Source organism: Salvia miltiorrhiza, chromosome 8 (assembly GCF_028751815.1).
Source record: "Salvia miltiorrhiza cultivar Shanhuang (shh) chromosome 8, IMPLAD_Smil_shh, whole genome shotgun sequence".
In the NCBI taxonomy this organism is placed as follows: Eukaryota; Viridiplantae; Streptophyta; class Magnoliopsida; order Lamiales; family Lamiaceae; genus Salvia; species Salvia miltiorrhiza.
This window is the reverse complement of record NC_080394.1, coordinates 35833438-35847989: the sequence shown is the minus strand read 5'-3', so window position 1 is coordinate 35847989 and position 14552 is coordinate 35833438. Positions and strand designations below refer to the sequence as shown.

The 14552-nt window shown below is 33.2% G+C and overlaps 1 protein-coding gene and 1 long non-coding RNA gene across 5 annotated transcripts; one reads left to right on the top strand and one right to left on the bottom strand.

Moving 5' to 3' along the window:
- Positions 1 to 515: 515 nt before the first annotated feature.
- LOC130997946 (uncharacterized) lies at positions 516 to 2738 on the bottom strand. 4 transcript variants are annotated; one of them, XR_009093266.1, is made up of 5 exons: positions 2265 to 2729; positions 1907 to 1974; positions 1524 to 1693; positions 930 to 1416; positions 516 to 751 (listed from the first exon to the last, which is right to left on the bottom strand). It is a non-coding gene; the product is annotated as an uncharacterized LOC130997946 (long non-coding RNA). The 4 variants fall into 4 exon arrangements; XR_009093265.1 differs by having other exon boundaries at positions 1907 to 1988; positions 2265 to 2728; XR_009093264.1 differs by lacking the exon at positions 1907 to 1974 and having other exon boundaries at positions 926 to 1416; positions 2265 to 2738.
- A 1436-nt stretch (positions 2739 to 4174) lies between these two features.
- On the top strand, positions 4175 to 5041 carry LOC130997945 (putative phytosulfokines 6). Its single transcript, XM_057923384.1, has 3 exons — positions 4175 to 4429; positions 4530 to 4579; positions 4710 to 5041. Exons 1-3 carry the CDS (start codon positions 4336 to 4338, stop codon positions 4815 to 4817), a joined length of 252 nt encoding a protein of 83 aa, XP_057779367.1. The 5' UTR covers positions 4175 to 4335; the 3' UTR covers positions 4818 to 5041.
- Positions 5042 to 14552: the final 9511 nt, after the last annotated feature.

Sequence of the window (14552 nt, the reverse complement as noted above, 5' to 3'; positions counted from 1 at the left end):
GTGGCATTTTACACAAGAGTTGGTCAACAATTATCCTACCATTATATATATGCGACATTCTGTTTCTCCCTGTTAATCCGGATGTGAGATTTTGGAAACCTTGTGTTCAAGGCCATGTTACGGCTACTTGGCTTTTACTAATAATTGGCATAGATTTCCTAAAGTGAACTGGCACTACAACAAAAATGCTAATAGAAACCGGTTAAAAACCGGTTTCTATTAGCATAAACTACCGGTTTCGTAGCTAGCGGTTTTGTAGGGGTCCAAAAAAAGGCGCTGATAGAAACCGGTTAATAACCGGTGTCGTAGGTATGTAAGACACCGGTTTTAAACCGGTTTCTATTAGCGCCATTTTTAGTAGTGTCTTTTGTGATAATAGACACCGGTATATAATAACGCTAATAGACACCGGTTAAAAACCGGTTTCGTAGGTTATTTGAGAAATAAAAAAAATATTTTTTAGATTAATTTTGTAGCCCCTATCAAAAGTAATTTTTTAATAAAATAAAATCCAATAATAATAAACAATAATTATGAAATTACACCATCAATTATCATCAACATTCATTACAACCACCTAAAATGTCTTGCAACCAAATCTCAACTATCAATCTAACAATTTTTCAAAATCTAATAACAAGTTTGAAATCAAATTAAAAAAATACAATATTCTTCAAGCCTCAACTTTTCAACAACTAAATAGACCTTTTTCCTCTTGCTTCCAAGCTACCATTGATCATATATATCCTACCTGCAACAAAATTTTCAAGATACAACAAAGCAAAAAAAGATAAGCAAATATGAGATTAATAGAGAAGATACGTAATAGAATAATTAATTAATACAAAAAAGTAAATCATTAAAAATAACACTGTTGCATAATATTATGCATGACATGTGAAAAGTAAAGAGTACAGGAACACACATACTCAACTAGTCGCCAAACAAGATGCTAGATTTCCTTGGATCAATGCTTCAACAGGACATTAATAGATATCCCAATATCTGTTTCCTGAAGTAGAAACAAAATCAATTGGAATCCGTGATCACAACATTGCATAATTGCTTCTCCAATAAAATCAAAAACACGAATCTCAAACCTTGTACAGTGCATCTAAAACTAAACAAGTATATGTAAAGTTTTAATAAATATACATAATACAATAATTAATATAAAAAAGTAAATCATGAGAAATGGTACCGTTACATTTGGAGAATAGTGGAATCTATTGGTGACCAAAAGAAAATCATTAGAGTGGAAAATATAAGAAATAAATAATGATAGAATCAAGAAAAAATATCTAACCTTCTTGTAAATGCTCTCATATCTAGCTTTGCTGATGAGAGAAAATGCCAGTAAAAACACATCAGCTCCTCCATAACTTAGAGGGCGCAGCCTGTTGTAATCTTCTTATCCTATATCAAACAAATTAAAACCCCATCACTTTTCACTAAAACAAATATATAACCATGATTTAATTTATTAGTTTTTAAAAGGGAAAAAAAAAAAAAAGCATCACAACCTGCAGTATCCCAGAGGCCAATTCTGTAAAACTTCCTCCATCTCCCACACAAGCAAATGGTTCAAGGATACACTACATACTACCAATATGCTATTCCTTCTGAGATGAGCAACATATTCATGTCTACTCATGTTCTTCATTTCTTATAGCTCTTGTTGATAATTTTTCAACTGTAGTAATTAATTTCTTAGTAAATCATTCAAAAATCACTCATCTATCAATAAAAAAATTCAAAAATCATTCATCATCTATGGCAAACAAATCTACAGCTAACAAAGAAAAAGAATCAACTGTCATGCCACTCTAGTAGAGTTATAAAATTGCCAGAGTTGCTGGTTTAGTATAATCAATAAGTAAACAAGCCATATGCTTTTAGAACATACCATTCCAAAGAAATTCTCAAGCGATTCCAATTATTCTGCTCATCCCCAATGCAATTGACTGATAGAAACTGAACAAAATATTCTAACTCACACGAAAAAGCATAAAATTGAGAGCTCCAAAATTGATATTAAATCATAATACCAAGAACAAAATTTCACAAGCAGGAACATAAAATCGAAACCCTAGACTATCACAAACATAAATCTTCAGGCACAAGCAAGATTTTCGTATGCCTCATCATTCTAAGATTTCAGAAATTCAGCTAAACAAAACCAAATAATTGAAGTCCAATCTCACCAAAAAATCGAGTAAAGTCGAATAAAGCAGAAACTCAATCCTCAAATGTAAAGAACCCACCATGATTTCTAGGCCAATCGTCGAGTGTACAAAACCACCGTGATTTCATCCGGCGGATTTCATCTGGCGGATTCAGGCAGAGAGGGGTGAAGCCTTTAATGAGGGCACAACCCGAGAAACTCACAGCCTCACGGCAGACGGAGTTTAGAAAGCAGCAACAAACGTCGGTGATGGGGAATCGGTGACTGTAAATCGTCGGTGAGCGGAGGACGAAGGGCAGAGCAGTCGAAGCCTTCGACCGCGCAAACTCACAGAATGACGAATGCATCGGCGTTTCAGTTGGGGAATCGGTGACAGGAAGAGATATGGAGGCGGCGCCAGCAGGTGTAGCGTCGATTGATGTATGGTGGCGCAGGGAGATAGACTTGGGAGAGATGGAGGCGGAGAATACAGAGACGCTGGAGAAGAGAGATAATTAGGGCACCAATATGTAATTTGACATTATTTTTACTTATTTTATCTAGAAACTAAAACAGAATTATAAAAAATGCTACGAAACCGGTTTATAACCGGTATATTAGAATTCAATTAAAACCGGTGTCATAATATACTTACAACACCACACAAAAGAAACCGGTAGTTAAAAACCGGTTTCTATCAGCGCATTTTTTTAGAATAGAAACCGGTTATATCTACGAAACCGGTTTTTTAAGTTATGAAACCGATTTTTACTGTTTCTTTTTAGTGGTTTCTATTTGAGTTTTTGTTGTAGTGTGGGGGTCATGGATTTGGGAGAATTACATCTCGGTCCGGCGGTCTTTAACGTGTTGGCATGTGTTTCACAATCGGATGTCAACTTTTGATCGCTTAATTAGCCATGGTCTCGGCATGCCAAATTATTGTGTGGCTTGTTTCAGCAATAGTGAGAGTTTAAGTCATGTGTTCTGTCGTGTGCTGACATATGGTGGCAGTTTTTAGAGTAGTTTCAGTTAGAGCATGCTCTGGACGCGATGGATATCCATAGCTTCCTTGTGTAAGCTATTCATTATAAACCTAGTTCGCAGGTGTGTTGTTATCGGAATGCGGGGATTATTACCCTCATATGCTCGATTTGGACGTACCGCAACAAGTGTATTTTCGACAGGTGGAGTTCGACTCACATTATTAGTTCGGTTAAGGTGGCTTTTCAGGAAATGGAGCATAATTTTTCGAGGCTTGGCTCCATCAATAACTACTCTTGGTCGGATTACCTTATCCTTCAGGCGATAGGGATCAAAGCTAGGGCATTGGCTCCTCCGGATTATCTCAGTGTTAACTGGTGGCCTCCGGTGGCGCCATTGATTAAATGTGATACCGATGGGTCGGCTTTGGGAGCTTCAGGGATTATCACTGCTGGCGGCGTTTTTTGTGATAATCACGGTTGGGTCAAAGGTTGCTTTCACTTTAAAGGCACTCTTGGTTACGCTTTTGAAGCGGAGCTTCTAGCCGTCATTAAAGCTGTTTAGATGCTTTTGCGCGAGGTTGGCTGAAACTTTAGATTGACTCGGACTCCACATACATTATAAAACTGCTTCGGTCACGATCGCAAATGGTTCATTGGCGTTTTTATGCGAGTTATGGTGACGTGTTTGGTTTCTTTGGTTTGGCTTTTTCCTGCTTAGTGGCGGTCGGGTATACTTGGGGGCGATGGTTAGGCCGAAGCTCTCGAAGTATGTCCACCCTTTACGGCCGTTTAGTTTTATTTTAGTTTTCTTTTCTTAGATGAGTACTTTTTTTCCATTTTAAGACTTTTCCTTTTAAATTTTCCTTAAAGCTGGTTTTAACAAGTTTCGGCCCTTAATCTCCTTTTCTATGTTTTCAAGGAATTTTTAGGTTTTCTTTTTATAATAATATCGCAATTTCATTCATACTAAAAGATCATATCTTCTTCATTTAAATAATCCGTTTAAAACAACCGAATAATCTATTCAAAATAAATTAGCCAGATCGACAAGGTTTTATATGTATAGCTTATATATACGTCACAGTCTTGCTATTATTGTTTATAAAATAAAATTCCGCAAACACACTCACACACTCTCTCTCTCTCTCTCTCTCTCTCTCTATCTCTACTCTCAGCAACTTAGAAGCAATGAAGCAAGTATCTAAGGCAGCAGTTATTTCCCTAATTCTTCTATTAATGATATCCAATACACGTGGTCGCCTCCTCCCTTCTCAAGAGCAAGGTACTTCATATTAGCTTCTGATATGCTTAATTTTCATGAAGCCAACACTTTTTTGTGCATCTTAATTTGAACTTGTAAATTTCGTGTTTATTATTTACAGCTGACAAATACAATCCCAAAAACATCCAGCAAGATGATAGCTTTTCAAGCGTAAGCCCATTTTACGCAGCACCTTCTAATTAATATTTAGATTTTTGCCTTCTAACATTAGATTAATTTGCATATATATATATATGATTTTCGCATCTTTTTTCCCCCTTGAAATTGAACTTTTGAACAGTTGATGGGATTGGAGGAATGCAGCGATAAAGATGAAAGGTGCGAAAAGAGAAGAATGGTTGCTGAAGCTCACTTGGATTACATCTACACACAACACCAACACCCATGATTTAAATATTACTTTCATCACCACACACATTTTACTACTATTTTTTGTTTTCCCAATTTTGTGTTGTATTTGCGCTTATTAGTTTCAATCTGTAGTAATATAAACTAGTGTTAATTTTTCAGACCAGTAGGTAATTAATGGAGCTGCAGTCTTGTCTGTATAAACACTAAAATAGTGTGTTGCATCTGTTTAATTAAACTCTCATCGCATAATTAATTTCTTCAGATCTTTCTTCCGTTCTCGCTTTAATTATTTTTTCACTTTTTAATTATTGCTGATATAGATATTGTTTTTTTATTCGAAAAAATGTGCTCCAAATGAATTCATGAAATAATCTATACTATATTAAAACAGCAGTTTTCAATTAGAAATTGATTTCAAATTGATTTGAATGGCAATTTTGTAAATAATGAAGAAATTAAAGTCATACTTTTTGCAAAACTCAAATCTATATATAACCAAAAAATTCCATTAATTTCAAAAAAAACGTGTTGCATAAAAAATGGAGATGATGGGTTGACCATATTTTCATTCTACATTTTTATTATTTGTTTTTTTGTTGTAATTTCTTTTAAATTATTTTTCGGTTTCTTTTCATTTTAAGAATCTTCGTTTTTTCTAAAAATTATGCATTTTGATTAATTAAAATGTATTCAATATACATATCAAATTAAAGATCATGACAAAAACTTTAATTTGATATATAATATATAAAAAATAAGTTTAAAATAAGAATTTTATTCAAATTAAAAGTTTCAAAGTTATTTTCTTTTCTCTCTCCTTTCTCTTAGTATTTTATACTACAAGTCTATACTATATTAAAAAGGGAGTTTTCAATTTGAAATTGATTTAGAAGGCAATTTTGTAAATTATGAAGAAATTATAGTTATAATTTATGTAAAATTCAAATAACTACATTAATACAAGTTATTATTAATATCATTCATTAATTATTAATTATGTAAACAAATAACCGTTCATTAGTGGCCACAAACCGTTAATTTTTTTTATAGGTGACTATAAGTTAGTATGTGCTAAGCCTTCATTTTACATATTTCCATGTACTTTATACTAAGCCAAAAATTATAAAATTAAAGATTGGTAAATTTTTAATAGATTTAATAATTTGATTGGTATATATATATTTTCTATCAACATTTAAAAATTTTATAATTTTAGATTTTTTACACGATTACACATTTATACTATTCATATAATTTTAAGTTCCTTACACACACTCTTCATATAATTTTATATAAATATAATTTAAAATTTTAAAAATATAAAATATTTTTCGTGCATCGCACGAATGGCAAATCTAGTTATATAAAATTACAAATCACACTAGAAGGGAAAATTATCACGATTTATTCTTAATACAGTGACAAGATAAGCATTAAATAGTGATTTGGGTGATTGGTTTTGGTGAATATTAAAAAGAGATAATGATATATCATGAATTATCAACTTTTGTGTTAAGCAAAAGGTAGATGTGTGGCATCTTTTCCATGTGAAGAAGACTGAAGAAGCAGAAGAATAAGCGACAAGAGACAGAAAAGAAAACGGGTCAATTTGAAACACTCGTTGGAATAATTGCAGACCCACGTTTGACTTCACGGATTTCATCGACAAACAAATTAAGTAATGCAACTGCTTTTATCTTTAGTTGGGAACAAATTAAACTATAACACTTATCTGCTTCGAATCTGATGTTTCATTAATACGTATATTTAGCTGTATAATCAATATTGTTAAACATCATCTACGTTGTCATGCCATTTCCATTGATCTTCATTTGATTCTCGATTTACATTGTCATGTCACTAATTAACAATATTGATTACTGTTTAGTAGCTAGTGATATAATTTTAATAACAAAATACTTTTCTTACGAATAAAAATATAAGTAAATTTAAGTAATTATTTATAAAAACTAATATATCATCAATTAAATGTCACTAAATTCTTATATACTTTTATTTTTGTGAGACTCATAATAATCATGGGCCACCATTTTGACATGGAAAACATCACTGACTTTAAAAGGATCCAATCATTTTAATTTGGACGGAACCATGGCCTTTTTAGGCTATAAACCCAATCTATGAATTACAAATTTACATGGTGGCCATGTCTAGTTAATTTTGACTGAACCATGGCCTTTTTAGGCTATAAGCCCAATCTATGAATCACAAATTTACACGGTGCCATGTCTAGTTCATTATTTGCTTCAAAAAAGTTTCTTCTGTATTTAAACTAATATTCAAATATGTAGGGGTTGGAGGGTTGGGGTATCTAAATCTGAAATTATCCTAAAACTCTTATTTTGACTCCAACATGAAGATAAAATCGGATATCCTAGTATTCGGTTCGGGTATTTGAATACCCTAAATTACTTGACATTTGAATTTGGTAAAATTTTCCTCTGAATATGGTCTTAATTGGGTACTTGAAATACCCGATTCATCGGGTTGGGTATTCGAGTATCCAAAATACCTAATTTTTTTATTAAAAAATAATCTTTTTTTATTTTTAGCCTTTAACATGTATTGATGTTCAATTCCTTCTATTAACAAATTACATAAACAAACAATAAGCATAAATCACATTCAGATCTCAAGTTTAATATTCAACCAACACCCCAACGAGCTCAGTAACAAGAAAAGTCAAATAACTGACAACAAAAAACATAAGTCACAATGCCAACAAAGTTCATGTTCATTTGTCCACCCACTCCATTCCACAATCCACACTATGTCTTGCAACTAAACTCAATGGTGTTGACTGTCATTCTCGTGTCTTCATGAGCAATGATTTGGACCACTTTGATCAAATAAACAAACAATGTATTATAATAACGAATAAAATTTTAAAATAAAATATAATTACCCATTTCAAACCCTTTTTTATCTTCATCTAGAACGCCTTCTTCGCTTTTTTTTTTTTTACCTTAACCAATCTTCAATACAAATCAAGGCCTCAACCATATTCGGTACTAAAGAGCTTCTATATGCTGAGAGAACACGACCTCTCGTGCTAAATGTAAACTCAGAAGCAACCCTAGATATGGGGATAACCAAAATATCTTTGGCCATCTCAGAAAGTACGGGATACTGAGGACTATTTCGACCACCACATCAAGATATCAAAGTGGTCGATGTCATTCTTAACCACATTGTGTTGCTACTCAGTGAGGTAGATAATGAGCTTGTTATTATCAAAATCATCACATTCTTCATCACTCTCTCCAAAGCCACAAAATCTACGCACGTCGAAGAATCTATCACTCAGAGCCGCGATGAATGTTTGACGTCTACCACAAAATCATTTGGATGCTACAACATTTCTCACATCGTGGTGTGTAGTGAGAGCAAATTCCATCAGCGAAAAACAAATCCTCCTCCCTTGATGAAGAGCCATATATCCTCATCATCATCACCTCTCATCTTAATATGACAAGAAACAACATTGTGCAATGCCATGTTGTACTTGTGACTCGGATCCCAATCTAGTAGGTGACCAAAGAACCTTGCCTAAATGTGCTCACCAATTGATCCCCCCCCCAATTACATTTAGTGTCTCTACTACTCGAATCAAATATGAGGGCTTATAGTATGTGCTGATCTCGGACCTCACGTTGCAGTCTCGGGCCTTCAATAATGGATAATTTCCTATTTCATAACAACAATAATTAAATTTAATCAATAAATGAAATAAACTACGATATGTTCAACAATTAATCAGCATATCAACATAAATACCACTTAAATATAGACAAAAGCCCAAACAAATGATTAATCGTCGAGAAAGGGGCTGCTTACGCCATTAGCCGGTAGTGTTCATCATCGCCAGCTAGTGGTATAAATGGTCACTTTGTCGACGGCTAATTACATTTTCGGATAAATCTCACTATTTCCTAGCTAAATGCGTATAAACTTTAATTTTATCAAAAGCTAATAACTATAAAACAATTATCAGTTTCTTAAATTCTCAAAAACAACATAATATGCAATATTCAACAATTAATAAGATTTCTATACAACTAACATTTCAATAGTGTTATTAGCTCGAAAACCAAATTAGTCGTTGAAATCTAGGCCATTTACACCATTAGCTGTCGTTAAAGAAAAACATCGGCTAATGGCATAAACGACGTAAATTTCGATGGCTAATTTGATTTTCGGGCTCCTATAACTATTTCATAGCTAAATACATACAACCCTAAATTTTATCCACGACTAATAACTACAAAACAATTAATCGATTTCATAAATTCACGAAACACAAATAAAAATCCATTCTATTTAACAATTGATTAACAAATCAATACACTTAGTATTTAAATAGTGAGAGAGGCCGGAGATATAGATTACCGTTTACGGCATTAGCCGGCGACGGTGGTACCACGCCAGCCAATGTCGTAACATGCGTAATTGTCGACGGATAATTCGTTTTTTCTGGCTACGTTGTTATTTCCTAACTTAATACATACATTTCTTAATTTTTTGACTACCCAACACAATTTGTTTGAATAAAACATGCTAAAAATAAATAAATTATGCTCAAATTCAACAAACTACAAAATTATAACACAATAATGATAAATTCTAGATGTTAAAAGTTTAGATTCTTACTTGGTTTGAAGAAGAAGAAGCCATAGCTGTGAACCATAAGCTAGCAAATTATCCGTAAACTATCCCTCCACAAGCCGTCGAAATATCCCTTGAATTCACCCTTCTCTTTCTTGCTTGCCATCGAATTCATCCTCACACTTGTTGTCTTTTTTTTCTAGTCGTCCAGTACTTTCAAAATATATTTGTGTTTATAGCCGTCGCCTAAGATATATTTAACCTAAAATCTTATGTAGTGGGCCCTACCCACTATCCTATTTACCTATCCACTAGTCGTTTCCCTCTTTAATTCATATTACATACTCCCTCCATCCACCAAAGATATGTCACAATTTCTTTTTTCGTCCGTCCACAAAAAATATGCCACATCCATTTTTAGTAGTAGGGTCCACACCATTCTACTCACATTTAAAGTGGGACCCTTACTCCACTACCAACTTCACTCACATTTTATTAAAACCTGTGCCGAAAGTAAAGTGGCATATTTTTGGTGGACGGAGGGAGTATGACTTTCTTTCTTCAATTTTCGGGGGCCCAACTCAAACTTGTCTTGTAGCATATTAAATTCAAAAAGTATATAGAATCTTCATAATTTGTGTCACCATCAACTCCTACAAATATGAAATCAATTTCATTCCAAATTGTAAGACATGTTAGAAAAGTGTGGACAAATACAACAATGAGTGAGATATTAGGATATTATAGTACATTTGGGTAGATTTAACATACACCCTCTGTCCACCAATCAACTATCCATTTGCCTCTAAAATTTTGTCCACCAATTACCTACCTACTCTGCTTTTTGGACATATATACCCTCCCTTACTTTTTAAATTACTACACTTTACCAATTTGACCCACCACACTCTACCATTACTTGTCTACTTAATCCAATTTTGATGTTAATTAAATGGAGAGGGATATTTTAAATTTCCAGTTTATTTATGTTCTGAAAATTTTATTTCCAATTTATTTATTTTCGTAATTTTCAGTATATTTATTTATTTATTTTCAAATTTTCAGTTTATTTATTTTCTAAAAAATTTATTTTCCAGTTTTCAGTTGATTTATTTATTTATTTTCTGAAAATGTTAATTCCAGTTTATTTATTTTCTAAATTTTCAGTTTATTTATTTCTTTCCAGTTTATTTATTTTTCAATTTTCAGTTTATTTATTTATTTATTTTCTGAAAATTTTAATTCCAGTTTATTTATTCATTTATTTATTTCCAGTTTATTTATTTTCTAAATTTTCAGTTTATTTATTTTCGAATTTCCAGTTTATTTATTTCCAGTTTATTTATTTTTCAGTTTTCAGTTTATTTATTTATTTATTTTCTGAAAATTTTAATTCCAGTTTATTTATTTTCTTAATTTTCAGTTTATTTATTTTCAAAGATTAAGTTTATTTATTTATTTAGTTATCTTCTGAAAATTTTAATTCCAGTTTATTTATTCATTTATTTATTTCCAGTTTATTTATTTTCAAATTTTCAGTTTATTTATTTCCAGTTTATTTATTTTTGAATTTTTAGTTTATTTATTTATTTAATTCCATTTTATTTATTTTCTGAATTTTCAGTTTATTTATTTATTTTCAAACTATAAGTTTATTTATTATCTAAAAAAAATAAATTTTCAGATTTTAATTAATAAATTTATTTATTTTCGAATTTGCAGTTTATTTATTTATTTATTTTTTATTTATTTTCAAATTTTCAGTTTGTTTATTTATTTATTTTCGATTTTTCAGTTTATTTATTTATTTTCGAACTTTAAGCTTATTTATTTTGCAAAAAAATAATTTTTCAGATTTTAATTAATTTATTTATTTATTTTCGAATTTACAGTTTATTTATTTATTTAATTCCAGTTTATTTATTTTCTAAAAAAAATAATTTTTCAGATTTTAATTAATTTATTTATTTTCGAATTTTCAGTTTATTTAATTCCAGTTTATTTATTTTCAGAATTTTCAGTTTATTTATTTATTTATTTTCGAATTTTCAGTTTATTTATCTGAAGTTTATTTATTTTCTGAATTTTCAGTTCATTTATTTAATTTCAAACTTTAAGTTTATTTATTTTCTAAAAAAATTATTTTCCAGTTTTTAATTTATTTATTTATTTATTTTCGAAATTTCAGTTTATTAATTTCCAGTTTATTTTTCTTTCTGAATTTTCAGTTTATTTATTTATTTATTTTTGAATTTTCAGTTTATTTATTTTTCAGTTTTCAGTTTATTTAATTAAAGAGTAAAAAAAAGAAATAGTTTATAAAAAAAAAAAGAACACTTTAATAAGTCAAGGCATTAAAATAATGTTCTAATGAAAGATTAGTAAAAGTAATCAAAATATATTAACACTACCCTTTTAGTCTTTTACACCACTTTTACACCACCTTTTTCAGCTTTTTTAGTTTCCGTGCCGACCATCAAATAGGGAGTAGTTGATTGGTGGACGGAGGGAGTATTTCTTTTGGAGGTGGGTATTTTTCACATATGAGTTATGAAAGTGAGTATTTAAATTCAATAATGCTATTTGGATAAAATATGGTTAAATACTTTTAAAAATAATTTTATTTCAATTTTTTTGGTTCAAAATAAAAAAAAATTAATTTTATTGTTTTCTCTACATTGTACAATTTTTGTAATTTTTTTAATAACTTTTTTAATTTTATTATTTTTAAGTACAAAAACTAAAAAAAAATAAAAAAAAATTGTTAATTATTTACAAAATATCTACAATGTGGAGAAAACAATAAAATTAATTAAATTCTTTTTAAAAATTAAACCAAATTTAGTAAATAAATTAATTTTTTAAAGTATTTAACCACTTTTTTGTCCGAATAAATTTTGTCGAAACACATACTCTTTTAAACTAGTACGCTCGCCCGTACGATGCATGGCGAGCATAGCTTTGCATCAAAATTAAACGATATACTAAATAAATAAATAAAATAAAATAATACTAAATAAACGTAAAGCACACACAAGCTACACTCTCTCGCCAACTCTTGTGTTTAGATTAGGGTGAGTATTCATGTACTCGCGCAAGCCACAAGATCACAAGATGCATAGCGGATAAACGTAAAGCACACACAAGCTTACGGGACAACTCACTCCCAACCTTCGTATTACAAACAACTTCGTACAAAGGATACAAGGCTTACACACACGAATCTCTAATGCGAGATTCTGCCCAAAATCGCCCATCTATGTGATGGACAATCCCCCATCACTAGGATAACCGCCGGTTCAAGTAAACTAGCCAAATCAGGAGCTTCCCACGACATAGGCGATTATTGCAGCCAAAATCGCCCACTAACTCCAGCCCTTGCCCACGAACAATTGCATAACTGTTCAGACTCAAGTCCTCCGCCTTTTTCCTTGTTGGCGCGCATCGCCAACTGTTGCTCATGTGGCTACCAGGTGGCGCTTGGCGCCAAGTGACGTGTCGTGGCAGGAATTGGCGCACACGCCCTACACGCCCTTCGCTCGGTGCACAAACGCACAACTCCCATTGCCCATGCCCGTGTCCGCCTCGGCGGACGCCCGTGCCTCAGTGCCCCGCACGCCCGATGCGCAACGCCCGACATCACCCGGTACGCTCGCTCGATAGCTTGTGCACCCGATGCACGGCACCCGCCCAACGCTCGTATTCAGCATCCCGCACGCCCGATATGCAATACCCGGAATCACCCGGTGCACCCACTCGGCAACGTGCGTGCCCGACGCACGACGTCCGGTCTCCGTCCTTCAATCCAGCCAAGTTGCCTAGGACGAGAACAACTTGACACCATCGTGCCGAGGAGTGCCAATGACTCGGCATGACTCGACATCGGCCTTCAAAGGTCTAACAGCAGCCATCGTGGGTCACGGTCATGCCCACGATGACGCCATCGCCATCGTGTTCACGATGGATGGTCAGGATCGTGCCCACTGTTGTGTCCACGATCGTGTCCCACCATCGTGGACACGATGGCAGCCATCGTGGGCCACGGTCATGCCCACGATGGGAGCCTCCCATCATGTCCTTGATGGGAGCCACGACGGGCGATGGAGAAGGGGAGGGGAAAGGGCACGAGGGCGAGGCCCGGCCACAACAGGGCGACGCACGGCCATGGCGGGCTACGCACGGCCACGATGGGGGCGAGGTCCGATCACGATGGAGGCGACGCACAGCCACGACGAGGGCACGATCGTGCCCACGATCGGCACTATCGTGAGCAGCCATCATGGGCACGATCGTGCCCTCATTGTCGGTTCACGTCGTGCCTCCCATCGTGGGCTCGATGAAGTCGCCTCTCCCACCTCCATCGAGCCCTTAAGAACTCAAGTTATATCCCAACCAACAATGTCCAAACCGTAACAACTATTTTCGAATTTTTTGAAAAAAAAAATCCTTCAATCTTCAATTTTTTTTTTAACAAACTCAAGTTATATGTCAACTAAACATGATTCTTATAGCATTATAACACATACACATGCATTTAACTAAGAGGTGGTTCTTCGATCGTCGGACATGAAAGATTGTGGGTCGAAAATTGTAGAGAGAGAAAGTGGGGAGGAATTTGAAATTTGGGGGTTGGTGGGGACCAAATTTTGACCTATTTTCCTTTCTTTTTTTTACTTTTTTTTTAATTATATAATATGAGGATATTTTAGTCTTTTAATTCATTTTGGTATATAAAAAAATTACTTTTAAGTTGAGGCTATTAAACACTATACTTTTAAATTGTGGTATTTAAAAGCTTGGAAGCCTTAATAAATGGGCCAAAGAAATAATCCTAGTAATTTACGAATGGGTTGAGTTTAAGAGCAACTCCAAGGGATACTTTATTGTGGCGTTAACTTTAATTTGGCGTGACAGTATTCTCCAACAGTCTCCTGGCCGCTACTTTAAAATAGAGTTGGTGAACAGTGCACCGCTTCATATGGCGGGCACTGTTCATCCGGTATATATATATATATATATATATTGTTTTTTATTTTCTTTTTTGTTGTTTTATTATACTTATTTTTTCTTTTATCTTTAGAAAATGCTTGTCTTTGCTTGATTTAATCTGTAAAATATAATTTAATAATCTCTATATTATTTATAT

Coding starts and splice junctions, on each gene's coding strand:
- LOC130997945 (XM_057923384.1), top strand. CDS start 4,336: ATGAAGCAAGTATCTAAGGCAGCAGTTATTTCCCTAATTCTTCTATTA. Junction 4,430..4,529: donor CCTCCCTTCTCAAGAGCAAG/GTACTTCATATT, acceptor TATTATTTACAG/CTGACAAATACAATCCCAAA. Junction 4,580..4,709: donor AAGATGATAGCTTTTCAAGC/GTAAGCCCATTT, acceptor ACTTTTGAACAG/TTGATGGGATTGGAGGAATG.